Consider the following 16306-nt stretch of genomic DNA (forward strand, 5'->3'; position numbering starts at 1 on the left):
GTTCTGTGGTGTTTCAGGAAGAGCACCATAGTAACCATGGTTCTGTGTTGTTTCAGGAAGAGCACCATAGTAACCATGGTTCTGTGTTGTACAGGAAGAGCACCATAGTAACCATGGTTCTGTGTTGTTTCAGGAAGAGCACCATAGTAACCATGGTTCTGTGTTGTTTCAGGAAGAGCACCATAGTAACCATGGTTCTGTGGTGTTTCAGGAAGAGCACCATAGTAACCATGGTTCTGTGTTGTTTCAGGAAGAGCACCATAGTAACCATGGTTCTGTGGTGTTTCAGGAAGAGCACCATAGTAACCATGGTTATGTGTTGTTTCAGGAAGAGCGCCATAGTAATCATGGTTCTGTGGTGTTTCAGGAAGAGCGCCATAGTAACCATGGTTCTGTGTTGTTTCAGGAAGAGCGCCATAGTAATCATGGTTCTGTGGTGTTTCAGGAAGAGCGCCATAGTAATCATGGTTCTGTGGTGTTTCAGGAAGAGCGCCATAGTAATCATGGTTCTGTGGTGTTTCAGGAAGAGCGCCATAGTAATCATGGTTCTGTGGTGTTTCAGGAAGAGCGCCATAGTAATCATGGTTCTGTGTTGTTTCAGGAAGAGCGCCATAGTAACCATGGTTCTGTGTTGTTTCAGGAAGAGCGCCATAGTAACCATGGTTCTGTGTTTCAGGAAGAGCGCCATAGTAACCATGGTTCTGTGTTGTACAGGAAGAGCACCATAGTAACCATGGTTCTGTGTTGTTTCAGGAAGAGCACCATAGTAACCATGGTTCTGTGTTGTTTCAGGAAGAGCACCATAGTAACCATGGTTCTGTGTTGTTTCAGGAAGAGCACCATAGTAACCATGGTTCTGTGTTGTTTCAGGAAGAGCACCATAGTAACCATGGTTCTGTGTTGTTTCAGGAAGAGCACCATAGTAATCATGGTTCTGTGTTTCAGGAAGAGCACCATAGTAACCATGGTTCTGTGTTTCAGGAAGAGCACCATAGTAACCATGGTTCTGTGTTGTTTCAGGAAGAGCGCCATAGTAATCATGGTTCTGTGGTGTTTCAGGAAGAGCACCATAGTAACCATGGTTCGGTGTTGTTTCAGGAAGAGCGCCATAGTAACCATGGTTCTGTGTTGTTTCAGGAAGAGCGCCATAGTAACCATGGTTCTGTGTTGTTTCAGGAAGAGCACCATAGTAACCATGGTTCTGTGTTGTTTCAGGAAGAGCACCATAGTAACCATGGTTCTGTGTTGTTTCAGGAAGAGCACCATAGTAACCATGGTTCTGTGTTGTTTCAGGAAGAGCACCATAGTAACCATGGTTCTGTGTTGTTTCAGGAAGAGCACCATAGTAATCATGGTTCTGTGTTTCAGGAAGAGCACCATAGTAACCATGGTTCTGTGTTGTTTCAGGACGAGCACCATAGTAACCATGGTTCTGTGTTTCAGGAAGAGCACCATAGTAACCATGGTTCTGTGTTTCAGGAAGAGCACCATACTAATGGTTCTATGTTGTTTCAGGAAGAGCACCATAGTAACCATGGTTCTGTGTTTCAGGAAGAGCACCATAGTAACCATGGTTCTGTGTTTCAGGAAGAGCACCATAGTAACCATGGTTCTGTGTTGTTTCAGGACGAGCACCATAGTAACCATGGTTCTGTGTTTCAGGAAGAGCACCATACTAATGGTTCTGTGTTTCAGGAAGAGCACCATAGTAACCATGGTTCTGTGTTTCAGGAAGAGCACCATACTAATGGTTCTGTGTTTCAGGAAGAGCACCATAGTAACCATGGTTCTGTGTTTCAGGAAGAGCACCATAGTAACCATGGTTCTGTGTTTCAGGAAGAGCACCATAGTAACCATGGTTCTGTGTTTCAGGAAGAGCACCATACTAATGGTTCTATGTTGTTTCAGGAAGAGCACCATAGTAACCATGGTTCTGTGTTGTTTCAGGAAGAGCACCATAGTAACCATGGTTCTGTGTTTCAGGAAGAGCACCATAGTAATCATGGTTCTGTGTTTCAGGAAGAGCACCATACTAATGGTTCTGTGTTTCAGGAAGAGCACCATACTAATGGTTCTGTGTTTCAGGAAGAGCACCATAGTAACCATGGTTCTGTGTTTCAGGAAGAGCACCATAGTAACCATGGTTCTGTGTTTCAGGAAGAGCACCATAATGCGTATGCTGTTCCGGTTTTACGAGCCCCAGAAGGGGAACATCTACATCGCTGGACAGAACATCAGGGACGTTGGACTGGACAGTCTGCGACGGGCCGTAGGGGTGGTACCACAGGTACAACTACCTTGATTAGATGAACTTACTGATCCTTTATTAAGTTGAATTGGACAACAATAAACTCGGACAACAAACTCTCACAAGGTCAGGGGTCAGATGTTGAAAGAACAGTTTTTCTTTGTTCAGTGTGTTACATCACTTTATTTTGTCCTCTCCCGGCGCGTCCTCTCCTCAAGTTGAGCTGACGGTATTGATTGACTGTACTGTTTCCTCTTCTCGCTCGCTCTGTCGCTCTCTCTACCCCTTCCTTCCTACCCAGGATGCAGTGCTCTTCCACAACACCATCTTCTACAACCTTCAGTACGGGAACATGAACGCCACGCCAGAGGAGGTGTACCAGGTGGCACGGCTGGCAGGGATCCACGACGCCATTCTCAGGATGCCCCACGGATACGAGACTCAGGTCGGGGAGAGGGGACTCAAACTGTCAGGTAGGGACAGGGGAGATGCTTGGCACGGCTGTCTTTGGACAGATAACATGGTAATAGACTGCTTTTAAAGCCATAATCATCTTTGTTTGAAATGATTCAACTTTAACCTTGATAATCTTCCAAACACCATTCAAAGACAACGAATTACAGCCAGTGCTTTAGAGAGAACTAACTAACTGACTGTCTAGTGTAGAGGGACCAGGAGAGGCCTCCAGTCTGGTATCTAGTGTTGTGAAGCTAGTTGTCTAGTATAGAGGGACCATGAGAGGCCTCCAGTCTGGTATCTAGTGTTGTGAAGCTAGTTGTCTAGTATAGAGGGACCATGAGAGGCCTCCAGTCTGGTATCTAGTGTTGTGAAGCTAGTTGTCTAGTATAGAGGGACCAGGAGAGGCTTCCAGTCTGGTATCTAGTGTTGTGAAGCTAGTTGTCTAGTATAGAGGGACTAGGAGAGGCCTCCAGTCTGGTATCTAGTGTTGTGAAGCTAGTTGTCTAGTATAGAGGGACCATGAGAGGCCTCCAGTCTGGTATCTAGTGTTGTGAAGCTAGTTGTCTAGTATAGAGGGACCATGAGAGGCCTCCAGTCTGGTATCTAGTGTTGTGAAGCTAGTTGTCTAGTATAGAGGGACCATGAGAGGCCTCCAGTCTGGTATCTAGTGTTGTGAAGCTAGTTGTCTAGTAGAGCGGGACCAGGAGAGGCATCCAGTCTGGTATCTAGTGTTGAGGATGTGACTGAAGCTAGTTGTCTAGTATAGAGGGACTAGGAGAGGCCTCCAGTCTGGTATCTAGTGTTGAGGATGTGACTGAAGCTAGTTGTCTAGTATAGAGGGACCAGGAGAGGCCTCCAGTCTGGTATCTAGTGTTGTGAAGCTAGTTGTCTAGTAAAGAGGGACCAGGAGAGGCCTCCAGTCTGGTATCTAGTGTTGATGAGGACGTGACTGAAGCCCGTGTTAACATGAGTTTGTCAGAGTCCAAGGCTGTTCTACTGTGCTCTTCTCTTACTGTTACTACTGGGGCTTTCTATATCTACCAGTCTGACTGGTGTAGTTACTACTGGGGCTTTCTATATGTACAAGTCTGACTGGTGTAGTTACTACTGGGGCTTTCTATATCTACCAGTCTCACCTGGTTCTAGATATGTGTTTGCTTTCTGTCCTGTCTGTTGCCGTTTGTGTCAAGACAGCATTATTGACTTGCTGTGTGTGTCAAGACAGCATTATTGACTTGCTGTGTGTGTCAAGGCAGCATTATTGACTTGCTGTGTGTGTCAAGACAGCATTATTGACTTGCTGTGTGTGTTTCAGGTGGGGAGAAGCAGCGTGTGGCCATAGCCAGGGCCATACTGAAGAACCCTCCTATTCTGCTGTATGACGAAGCTACCTCCTCACTGGACTCTATCACTGAGGAGGTAACCCCCCCACACACACACACACACACACAGAATCAGCTGTTGTCTCTTCTGCAGCTCAACTCTGTTCACCAATCAGCTGCGTAGATGTTAGGGGATAGAGTTCACTGTGCCCTGAAGTTGGAGAGAACAGGCCACATGTCCTGTTATAGTTTCATACTGAATTAGGTGTACTTTTCTTTACTTCCTGTTTCTCTACAACATTCTAGAACTATTTATAATAGATGCAGTAAAGAGGTCAATGGAACTCGACCAAAACAATGGAATTGCCATGGAAACCATTTCCCCCCCAGCAAAATTAGGCTATTGTTTATGTTGAAGTCAAAATGGGAGTATAATGCTTGTATGGATGTCAACCCCAACACATGTTCAGCCGTCGTTACCAATCTGACGACCACCACCGATTTCTGTATGCTAGCTATGCTAACCAGCTTATACGAATGGGAGTTAGCATTTAGCAGTCACTTCTTATAAACCTGAAAAGTGACAACTTCTACCTGTTATGCAGCGGAAACAGCCAAATATGTCACAGATTTCTTTATTTTTACTATTTTCTACACTGTGGAATTATAGTGAAGACATCAAAACTATGAAATAACACCTATGGAATCATGTAGTTACCAAAAAAGTGTTAAAACAAATCAAAATATATTTTATTTTATATATTGATTCTTCAAAAAGCCTCCCTTAACCTTGATGACTGCCAAGAGTGTGCAAAGATTTCTCTCAACCAGCTTCACCTGCATCTACAGCGGAGTCAATCACCACCTTCCGGAGACACCTGAAACCCCACCTCTTTAAGGAATACCTAGGATAGGATAAAGTAATCCTTCTCACCCCCTTAAAAGATTTAGATGCACTATTGTAAAGTGGCTGCTCCACTGGATGTCATAAGGTGAATGCACCAATTTGTAAGTCGCTCTGGATAAGAGCGTCTGCTAAATGACTTAAATGTAAATGTAAATGGAATGCTTTTCCAAACGCCCCCATGTCTCATTAGCCCCCATGTCTCATTAGCCCCCATGTCTCATTAGCCCCCCATGTCTCATTAGCCCCCATGTCATGTCTCATTAGCCCCCATGTCATGTCTCATTAGCCCCCCATGTCTCATTAGCCCCCCATGTCTCATTAGGCCCCCATGTCTCATTAGGCCCCCATGTCTCATTAGGCCCCCATGTCTCATTGGTTCCCCCATGTCTCATTAGCCCCCATGTCTCATTGGTTCCCCCATGTCTCATTGGTTCCCCCATGTCTCATTGGTTCCCCCCATGTCTCATTGGTTCCCCCATGTCTCATTGGTTCCCCCCATGTCTCATTGGTTCCCCCCATGTCTCATTGGTTCCCCCATGTCTCATTGGTTCCCCCATGTCTCATTGGTTCCCCCATGTCTCATTAGCCCCCCGTGTCTCATTAGCCCCCCGTGTCTCATTAGGCCCCCCGTGTCTCATTGGTTCCCCCGTGTCTCATTGGTTCCCCCGTGTCTCATTAGGCCCCCCGTGTCTCATTCGCCCCCCTCGTGTCTCATTCGCCCCCTCCCCCTCGTGTCTCATTCGCCCCCTCCCCCTCGTGTCTCATTCGCCCCCTCCCCCTCGTGTCTCATTCGCCCCCTCCCCCTCGTGTCTCATTACGCCACCCTCCCCCCTCGTGTCTCATTCGCCCCCTCCCCCTCGTGTCTCATTCGCCCCCTCCCCCCTCGTGTCTCATTCGCCCCCTCCCCCCTCGTGTCTCATTACGCCCCCTCCCCCCTCGTGTCTCATTCGCCCCCTCCCCTCGTGTCTCATTACGCCCCCTCCCCTCGTGTCTCATTACGCCCCCCTCCTCGTGTCTCATTACGCCCCCTCCCCTCGTGTCTCATTACGCCCCCTCCCCTCGTGTCTCATTACGCCCCCTCCCCTCGTGTCTCATTCGCCCCCTCCCCGTGTCTCATTCGCCCCCTCCCCGTGTCTCATTCGCCCCCTCCCCGTGTCTCATTCGCCCCCTCCCCGTGTCTCATTCGCCCCCTCCCCGTGTCTCATTCGCCCCCTCCCCGTGTCTCATTATATGCCCCCCGTGTCTCATTATGCCCCCCGTGTCTCATTATGCCCCCCTCGTGTCTCATTATGCCCCCCCTCGTGTCTCATTCGCCCCCTCGTGTCTCATTCGCCCCCTCCCCTCGTGTCTCATTCGCCCCCCTCGTGTCTCATTCGCCCCCCTCGTGTCTCATTCGCCCCCCTCGTGTCTCATTCGCCCCCTCCCCTCGTGTCTCATTCGCCCCCTCCCCCTCGTGTCTCATTCGCCCCCTCCCCCTCTCGTGTCTCATTACGCCACCTCCCCCTCGTGTCTCATTCGCCACCCCTCCCCCCTCGTGTCTCATTCGCCCCCTCCCCCCTCGTGTCTCATTCGCCCCCTCCCCCCTCGTGTCTCATTCGCCCCCTCCTCGTGTCTCATTCGCCCCCCCTCCCCTCGTGTCTCATTACGCCCCCTCCCCTCGTGTCTCATTCGCCCCCCTCCCCTCGTGTCTCATTACGCCCCCTCCCCTCGTGTCTCATTCGCCCCCTCCCCTCGTGTCTCATTACGCCCCCCTCCCCTCGTGTCTCATTACGCCCCCTCCCCCGTGTCTCATTCGCCCCCTCCCCGTGTCTCATTCGCCCCCTCCCCGTGTCTCATTCGCCCCCCCCCGTGTCTCATTCGCCCCCTCCCCGTGTCTCATTCGCCCCCTCCCCGTGTCTCATTACGCCCCCTCCCCGTGTCTCATTACGCCCCCTCCCCGTGTCTCATTACCCCCCGTGTCTCATTATATGCCCCCGTGTCTCATTATGACCCCCGTGTCTCATTATGACCCCGTGTCTCATTATGACCCCCCCGTGTCTCATTATGACCCCCCGTGTCTCATTCGCCCCCCGTGTCTCATTCGCCCCCGTGTCTCATTCGCCCCCCGTGTCTCATTCGCCCCCGTGTCTCATTACGCCCCCCGTGTCTCATTATGCCCCCCGTGTCTCATTACGCCCCCCTTGTCTCATTATGACCCCCCGTCTCTCATTATGCCCCCGTGTCTCATTATGCCCCCGTGTCTCATTATGCCCCCCGTGTCTCATTATGCCCCCCCGTGTCTCATTATGCCCCCGTGTCTCATTATGCCCCCCGTGTCTCATTATGCCCCCCGTGTCTCATTATGCCCCCCGTGTCTCATTATGCCCCCCGTGTCTCATTATGCCCCCCGTGTCTCATTATGCCCCCCGTGTCTCATTATGCCCCCCGTGTCTCATTATGCCCCCCCCGTGTCTCATTATGCCCCCCGTGTCTCATTATGCCCCCCGTGTCTCATTATGCCCCCCTGTGTCTCATTATGCCCCCTGTGTCTCATTATATGCCCCCCGTGTCTCATTACGTCCCCCGTGTCTCATTCGCCCCCTCGTGTCTCATTATGATCCCCGTGTCTCATTACGCCCCCGTGTCTCATTATGCCCCCCGTGTCTCATTCGCCCCCCGTGTCTCATTCGCCCCGTGTCTCATTATGCCCCCTTGTCTCATTATGACCCCCCGTGTCTCATTATGACCCCCGTGTCTCATTATGACCCCCGTGTCTCATTAGGCCCCCGTGTCTCATTAGCCCCCCGTGTCTCATTAGACCCCCGTGTCTCATTAGACCCCGTGTCTCATTAGACCCCCCGTGTCTCGACCCCCCGTGTCTCATTAGACCCCCCGTGTCTCATTAGACCCCCCGTGTCTCATTAGACCCCCCCGTGTCTCATTCGCCCCCCGTGTCTCATTACGCCCCCGTGTCTCATTCGCCCCCGTGTCTCATTCGCCCCCCGTGTCTCATTCGCCCCCGTGTCTCATTCGCCCCCGTGTCTCATTCGCCCCCCGTGTCTCATTACGACCCCCGTGTCTCATTCGACCCCCGTGTCTCATTCGACCCCCGTGTCTCATTACGACCCCCGTGTCTCATTATGACCCCGTGTCTCATTATGACCCCCTCATTATGACCCCCCCGTGTCTCATTATGACCCCCGTGTCTCATTATGACCCCCCGTGTCTCATTATGACCCCCCGTGTCTCATTATGACCCCCCGTGTCTCATTATGGGCCCCCCTCGTGTCTCATTATGGTGCCCCCCTCGTGTCTCATTATGGTGCCCCCCTCGTGTCTCATTATGGTGCCCCCCTCGTGTCTCATTATGGTGCCCCCCTCGTGTCTCATTATGGTGCCCCCCTCGTGTCTCAGTATGGTGCCTCCCCCTCGTGTCTCATTATGGTGCCTCCCCCTCGTGTCTCATTATGGTGCCTCCCCCTCGTGTCTCATTATGGTGCCGCCCCCTCGTGTCTCATTATGGTGCCTCCCCCCTCGTGTCTCATTATGGTGCCCCCCCTCGTGTCTCATTTGTAACTGATGCGCCTCTAAGTTTACCCCAGAATCCAACAATACTATTCGGGTGTATCTTAGTCAGTTCTACTTTGACATTGTTTGTCCGTGTGTATAAAGTCTTAATTCCTTCCTACTTACATTTGTGTGTATTGGGTATATATTGTGTAATTTGTTAGATATTACTGCACTGTCGGAGCTAGAAGCACAAGCATTTCGTTACAGCCAAATAACATCTGTACGTGACCAATAAAATTTGATTTTGAAATGGGTTGTGGAGGCCAGGTCATCTGATGCAGCACTCCATCACTCTCCTTCTTGGTCAAATAGCCCTTACACAGCCTGGAGGTGTTTTAAAAATATATATTTTTATTTTTTTATTTCACCTTTATTTAACCAGGTAGGCTAGTTGAGAACAAGTTCTCATTTGCAACTGTGACCAAGATAAAGCATAGCAGTGTGAACAGACAACACAGAGTTACACATGGAGTAAACAATTAACAAGTCAATAACACAGTAGGAAAAAAAAGGGGAGTCTATATAAATTGTGTGCAAAAGGCATGAGGAGGTAGGTGAATAATTAAAATTTTGCAGATTAACACTGGAGTGATAAATGATCAGATGGTCATGTACAGGTAGAGATATTGGTGTGCAAAAGAGCAGAAAAGTAAATAAATAAAAACAGTATGGGGATGAGGTAGGTGAAAATGGGTGGGCTATTTACCGATAGACTATGTACAGCTGCAGCGATCGGTTAGCTGCTCAGATAGCTGATGTTTGAAGTTGGTGAGGGAGATAAAAGTCTCCAACTTCAGCGATTTTTGCAATTCGTTCCAGTCACAGGCAGCAGAGAACTGGAACGAAAGGCGGCCAAATGAGGTGTTGGCTTTAGGGATGATCAGTGAGATACACCTGCTGGAGCGTGTGCTACGGGTGGGTGTTGCCATCTTGACCAGTGAACTGAGATAAGCCGGAGCTTTACCTAGCATGGACTTGTAGATGACCTGGAGCCAGTGGGTCTGGCGACGAATATGTAGCGAGGGCCAGCCGACTAGAGCATACAAGTCGCAGTGGTGGGTGGTATAAGGTGCTTTAGTGACAAAACGGATGGCACTGTGATAAACTGCATCCAGTTTGCTGAGTAGAGTGTTGGAAGCCATTTTGTAGATGACATCGCCGAAGTCGAGGATCGGTAGGATCGTCAGTTTTACTAGGGTAAGCTTGGCGGCGTGAGTGAAGGAGGCTCATTGTCCTGTTGAAAAACAAATGATATTCCCACTAAGCGCAAACTAGATGGGATGGCGTATCACTGCAAAATGCTGTGGTAGCCATGCTGGTTAAATGGGCCTTGAATTCTAAATAAATCACTGACCAGCAAAGCACCCCCAAACCACCACCTCCATGCTTCACGGTGGGAACCACACATGCAGAGGTCACCCGTTCACCTACTATGTGTCTCACAGAGACATCACACCACCACCTCCATGCTTCACGGTGGGAACCACACATGCAGAGGTCATCCGTTCACCTACTATGTGTCTCACAAAGACACAGCGGTTGGAACCAAAAATCAAAGGACAGAATGTCCATCGGTCTGTCCTTTGCTTGTTTATCTCGGCCCAAGTAGTCTCTTCTTCTTATTGGTGTCCTTTAGTAGTGGTTCCTTTGTAGCAAGTTGACCATGAAGGCCTGATTCACACAGTCTCCTCTGAACAGTTGATGTTGAGACGTGTCACTTGAACTCTGAAGCATTTATTTGGGCTGCAATTTCTGAGGCTGATAACTAATGAACGTATCCTCTGCAGCAGAGGTAACTCTGGGTCTTCCTTTCCTGTGGCGGTCCTCATGAGAGCCAGTTGCATCATAGGTCTTGATGGTTTTTGCGACTGCACTTGAAGAAACTTTTAAAGTTCTTGAAATTTTCCACATTGACTGACTCATGTCTTAAAGTAATGATGGACTGGCGTTTCTCTTTGCTTATTTGAGCTGTTCTTGCCATAATATGGACTTAGCCCTATTTGGTAAAAGACCATCTTCTGTGTACCACTCCTACCTTGTCACAACACAACTGATTGGCTAAAACACATTAAGAAGGAAAGAAATCCTCAAATGTAACACAGCACACCTGTTAATTGAAATGCATTCCAGGTGACTACCTCGTGAAGCTGGTTGAGATAATGCCAAGAGTGTGCAAAGCTGTCATCAAGGCAAAGGGTGGCTACTTTTGAAGAATCTCAAATGTTAAAATATATTTTGATTTGTTTAACACTTTTTTTTTTTTTTGTACTACATGATTCCATGTGTAATTTCATAGTTTGTCTTCACTATTCTACAATGTAGAAAATAGTACTAATAAAGAAAAACCCTTGAATGACTTTCATTTCATGTTCCTCTGTTCTGGAACCTTCTAGAACCATTTCATGTTCCTCTGTTCTGGAACCTTCTAGAACCATTTCATGTTCCTCTGTTCTGGAACCTTCTAGAACCATTTCATGTTCCTCTGTTCTGGAACCTTCTAGAACCATTTCATGTTCCTCTGTTCTGGAACCTTCTAGAACCATTTCTAATATTTCATGTTCCTCTGTTCTGGAACCTTCTAGAACCATTTCTAACACTTGATGTCCCTCTGTTCTGGAACCTTCTAGAACCATTTCTAATATTTCATGTCCCTCTGTTCTGGAACCTTCTAGAACTATTTCTAACACTTGATGTCCCTATTGTTGTAAGCTGTTTTATAACTATTTCTAACAGTTCATGGTGATTCTGTGTACTTCTTCTAGAACATTCTTAATTCCATGAAGGGTCTGGTCCAGGACCGGACGTCGGTGTTCATCGCTCACAGACTGTCCACCATCGTAGACGCAGACGAGATCATCGTACTCAACAAGGTAGGAAGACCTTCTCATAGCGATACGTCCAGAGAGGGAGCTTAAAGATGTCCTCCAGCGATCTTCTATATCCCAAGTATAAATACAGTAAAGTACACACGCTGAAGGGTAAAACTGATAAACTGAACTTTATGGAGTAGTACTTTCCTGTAATTCCATACTTGGGATATCATTTATCGACAGAAAAAGTCTAATCACTGGAGGACGTGTTTTAAGGATTTTGGTAAACCACGATTTCTTCTACCTCCAATATCATTCAGGTCCCAAATCTGGGCCTTTGCCAACATTTCTCTGTCTTGGTGCATTTGGTTAGCGAGCTAGCTACATTTCCATCCACAAGAACAACCTGCAACACACACACACACACACCAGAACAACCTGCAACGCACGCGCACGCGCACACACACACACCAGAACAACCTGCAACACACGCGCACACACACACACACACCAGAACAACCTGCAACACACACGCGCACACACACACACCAGAACAACCTGCAACACACGCGCACACACACACACAACAGAACAACCTGCAACACACGCACACGCACACACCAGAACAACCTGCAACACACAACAGAGCAGAGCCTGAGACATCCAAGGAGCACCACATACTGTTTAATGGCCAGACACACAGGAAGGAGCACCACATACTGTTTAATGGCCAGACACACAGGAAGGAGCACCACATACTGTTTAATGGCCAGACACACAGGAAGGAGCACCACATACTGTTTAATGGCCACAGGAAGGAGCACCACATACTGTTTAATGGCCACAGGAAGGAGCACCACATACTGTTTAATGGCCACAGGAAGGAGCACCACATACTGTTTAATGGCCACAGGAAGGAGCACCACATACTGTTTAATGGCCACAGGAAGGAGCACCACATACTGTTTAATGGCCACAGGAAGGAGCACCACATACTGTTTAATGGCCACAGGAAGGAGCACCACATACTGTTTAATGGCCACAGGAAGGAGCACCACATACTGTTTAATGGCCACAGGAAGGAGCACCACATACTGTTTAATGGCCACAGGAAGGAGCACCACATGGTTTTCCCAAAAGCATCTTAAGGCTGTGTTCATCGTAGGAACCTTCGTAGGAACATGGTTAAAACCATCGTTAGTGAAGTTGCTCTTGAAAACACTCTTTATTTACTGATTTGCCTCAGACCACTAGAACTGCTAAGTGTGTCGTTAGATGGTTTATTTTTGCCCTTTCGAGTCGCTATTTTGCTAATTGTAGACTAGTTTGTGTCATTTTTGCCTCAATATATTTCATGTGTAACATGTGGACCAATGATTTAGTGCGTACTTATAGGATAGCATTACAATAAGCTGCCTCAATATTACTTATAGGAGAGGCTGGGGACTGGAAAGGGGAGAGAGGCTGGGGACTGGAAAGGGGAGAGAGGCTGGGGACTGGAAAGGGGAGAGAGGCTGGGGACTGGAAAGGGGAGAGAGGCTGGGGCCGGGAAAGGGGAGAGAGGCTGGGGCCGGGAAAGGGGAGAGAGGCTGGGGCCGGGAAAGGGGAGAGAGGCTGGGGCCGGGAAAGGGGAGAGAGGCTGGGGCCGGGAAAGGGGAGAGAGGCTGGGGCCGGGAAAGGGAGAGAGGCTGGGGCCGGGAAAGGGGAGAGAGGCTGGGGCCGGAAAGGGGAGAGAGGCTGGGGCCGGGAAAGGGGAGAGAGGCTGGGGCCGGGAAAGGGGAGAGAGGCTGGGGGGCCGGGAAAGGGGAGAGAGGCTGGGGACTGGTTTGCTTGTCGTGTGATGAGTCGTAGCGCTCTGAAAGTTGTTGATGTTTCCTGTGTTCCTACGGGAGCAGAGGCAGTCAGATGGAGAGATCAGAAGGTCGTTGTCGCGAGAAGGAGGTCTGTTGCCGCATCGCCGTGGTCTCAGCTCATTAAGTCACTGAGTTAGAAACAGTCTCTGTAGAAACAGTTACGAGGAGAGGGAGAGTTGACTCTGTTCTTCACTCTAGACTTGATATTAACATTCATTCTGTGTGTCTCCCATTCAATACTTAATTCTGTGTCAAAGTCCTTTTTATATGGGACTTTAGTCTGACTAGATGTTATAATAGTTTAATCCCCTCTGTCTCCCCTCCTCCAGGGTAAGATAGCAGAGCGAGGGGACCACCACTCTCTCCTGGCTACTCCAGGCTCTCTGTATGCTGACCTTTGGAACACTCAGAACAGTAAGATACTGAACATTAAGAACAGCCCGGTGCAACTGCAGCCAGAGAGACTCAGCCAGAAGGAGGAGGAGAGGAAGAAACTACAGGAGGAGATCATGAACAGTGTCAAGGGCTGTGGGAACTGCTCCTGTTGAGGAGAGACCAGGAGGTGCCACCTCCCTCAATACCTGTCCCTCCCTTCCTCCTCCGTCCACTGACAACCTGCGCTCAGTACTTTACGTTACACCGCTCTCCATCTCACCCCTGCCACGCCAAGCCCCTCCCCCTGCTCCTCCCGGGAAGGCGATTGGTGCCCGAAGAGGAGACTTGAGGAGCAAGGCTGTCTGCCATTGGCTAATGTCTGCAGAGAGGCAATGTTCGTCTGCCAATCCTCTCCTCAAACCAAGCATAAGAGACCTTGTATAGGATGACGACGTCGTGCTGTATAGGATGAGGACATCGTGCTGTATAGGATGACGACGTCGTGCTGTATAGGATGACGACGTCGTGCTGTATAGGATGAGGACGTCGTGCTGTATAGGATGAGGACGTCGTGCTGTATAGGATGAGGACGTCGTGCTGTATAGGATGACGACGTCGTGCTGTATAGGATGAGGACGTCGTGCTGTATAGGATGACGACGTCGTGCTGTATAGGATGACGACGTCGTGCTGTATAGGATGACGACGTCGTGCTGTATAGGATGACGACGTCGTGCTGTATAGGATGAGGACGTCGTGCTGTATAGGATGACGACGTCGTGCTGTATAGGATGACGACGTCGTGCTGTATAGGATGACGACGTCGTGCTGTATAGGACGACGACATGTAAGAACATTACTGATCAACATGAGGAGTCTGTTTCATTCTGAAGACTTGTACCAAATGCCACCCTACGCCCTATAGGCCCTGGTCTGAAGTAGTGCACTATATAGGGAAAAGGGTGCCTTTTGGGATGAAACCGGAGGTATTTGGATTAGGTATTTCTGACCGCGTTCCCCTGTAGGAAGATGGATGCCTTGATGTTGATTTGAATACATTTTTAACTAGTTCTTCCCTATGGTTGGTAGGTGTTTTATATTCAGGATGTGTATATATCTCTAAATCAGGGTTAAATGGCTTCTGACTCAAACACACATTGTCCAGGTATATTTACTTGGTGGGTGGTTCAATCTTTTAGAGCAGAAAACACACACGCCTAGCTAAAGAGAATTTATTACCAATAATGAATATTAGACTTCATCATTAATTGTCCTGTGTTTATTGAGTAGAGATCTTTATCAGAGAACATGACTTGTCAGGAACATCAAACTGGCTGGCTATAGTTTGTTTTTGACTGAAGAGTCCTACCTGTTTTAGTGGAGGGTATATTGGTACGCGTGTTGTTAGGCCAATAAGCTAATACAACCTTTTAACAACGGCTTCCATTATCGCTTTTATACAACGGGTTATCAACCTATTGAAATAATGATTGACATATTTTCATTAAAAAAACGTTATTTCGATGAATTCATTCATACTATTTCAAATTTGCCATAAGATAAAGTCCCGACACCCATTTCGGGTTGCTACCCCAAGCGGACTGGTCGTTTGTTCTATTGGTTCTTATTCCTTGCTAGCTAGCCAACTATGACTAACTTACTGTCACGTCAAACAGACAGCAGACGGAATAACAATTGTAGCTGCATTTTGTTTAAGCTGTTTTCTAGTGACATTTAGTTGGATACATCAATAACAATGAGCTAATGAGATAATGATTTCACCTTGGCGTAGAAAATGTCTCAACAACACAATCACTTGAAAATGTCGGACAGACAAAGTTTTATACAAATGTCCACTGTTGAAAACTACATTTTAGTCTAAAAGAAAATGAGAATGTCTAGATGATTTTTATAGTGGAGATCAAGTATATAAATTGCCTGGCTGGGCTGATGAGACAGTGGATTGCTCAGGCAGATGGAACCGAGTAAATAGGCATTTTAACGTCATAGATTTAGCCGGTGGGAACTTCTGGAATAAACACCAGCTGGAATCTGGAACACCGGAATCTGGAACACTGGAATCTGGAACACTGGCATCTGGTTTTAATTTAGGATTAGACCCACCCGTTGTATAGTACTGCATTGATCACAGCCTTTGAGTTTTGAATAAAGCTAGTCTGAAGAAGCTGAGGGCATTCTATTCACAATTAATTTCTACCTTTTACTTAAATGCACACTTATGGTATCTTTTGGATTGTCTAACAACTATGTTCTAGATTAAAGATTGTCTGACAATGGTCTGATATTCACATGGGTTAGGTATTGTCTTGCCTTGTTATTTGAGGGGAGCTTTTTGGTCAGATCAGTGCCCATGTTGCATGATGTCGTCATGTACAGTTTGTTAGAACAGAATACCAGTTGGGCTTGTTGTACAGCAGTAATGTGTATAATTCTATAAAAGCACTGGAGAGCAGTGCCGTTCTTGTGCCTATAGTATATTGTTCCTATTGATCTGTCAGTCAATAAAGGGGATGTCTTTCTTAATGTTGTGTGTGTGACCGATCATTCAAGACATTTTGGGTCCATTGTAGGATTTCCCTTGAAAGAAACGGCTGTTATTTTAATCTGTTTGATCAGGTGACCTCATGCCCCCAACATTCTGTCCCTGAATGATCTCTTAACTGTGAGGTGGAAGGTCAGGCTGAGGTTTGAAACTCAAACAAACCCTAACCCTCCCTGTCCCCTGCTGAGTCATAATTGGGGGATCTAGCTAATCACCGTATA

The 16306-nt window shown here is 48.0% G+C and overlaps 1 protein-coding gene across 1 annotated transcript in view; it reads left to right on the forward strand.

Annotated features, from left to right (window-relative positions):
* The window catches only part of abcb7 (ATP-binding cassette, sub-family B (MDR/TAP), member 7), a 62640-nt gene extending 46574 nt beyond the window's left edge, over nucleotides 1-16066 (forward strand). The window contains exons 12-16 of the mRNA XM_065020015.1: nucleotides 2158-2287; nucleotides 2550-2721; nucleotides 4023-4126; nucleotides 11248-11355; nucleotides 13478-16066. Coding sequence (XP_064876087.1) covers nucleotides 2158-2287; nucleotides 2550-2721; nucleotides 4023-4126; nucleotides 11248-11355; nucleotides 13478-13696 — 733 coding nt within the window. The 3' untranslated portion in view covers nucleotides 13697-16066. The remainder of the gene's footprint in view (nucleotides 1-2157; nucleotides 2288-2549; nucleotides 2722-4022; nucleotides 4127-11247; nucleotides 11356-13477) is intronic.
* Nucleotides 16067-16306: the final 240 nt, after the last annotated feature.

Source organism: Oncorhynchus nerka, linkage group LG6 (genome assembly GCF_034236695.1).
Source record: "Oncorhynchus nerka isolate Pitt River linkage group LG6, Oner_Uvic_2.0, whole genome shotgun sequence".
In the NCBI taxonomy this organism is placed as follows: domain Eukaryota; kingdom Metazoa; phylum Chordata; class Actinopteri; order Salmoniformes; family Salmonidae; genus Oncorhynchus; species Oncorhynchus nerka.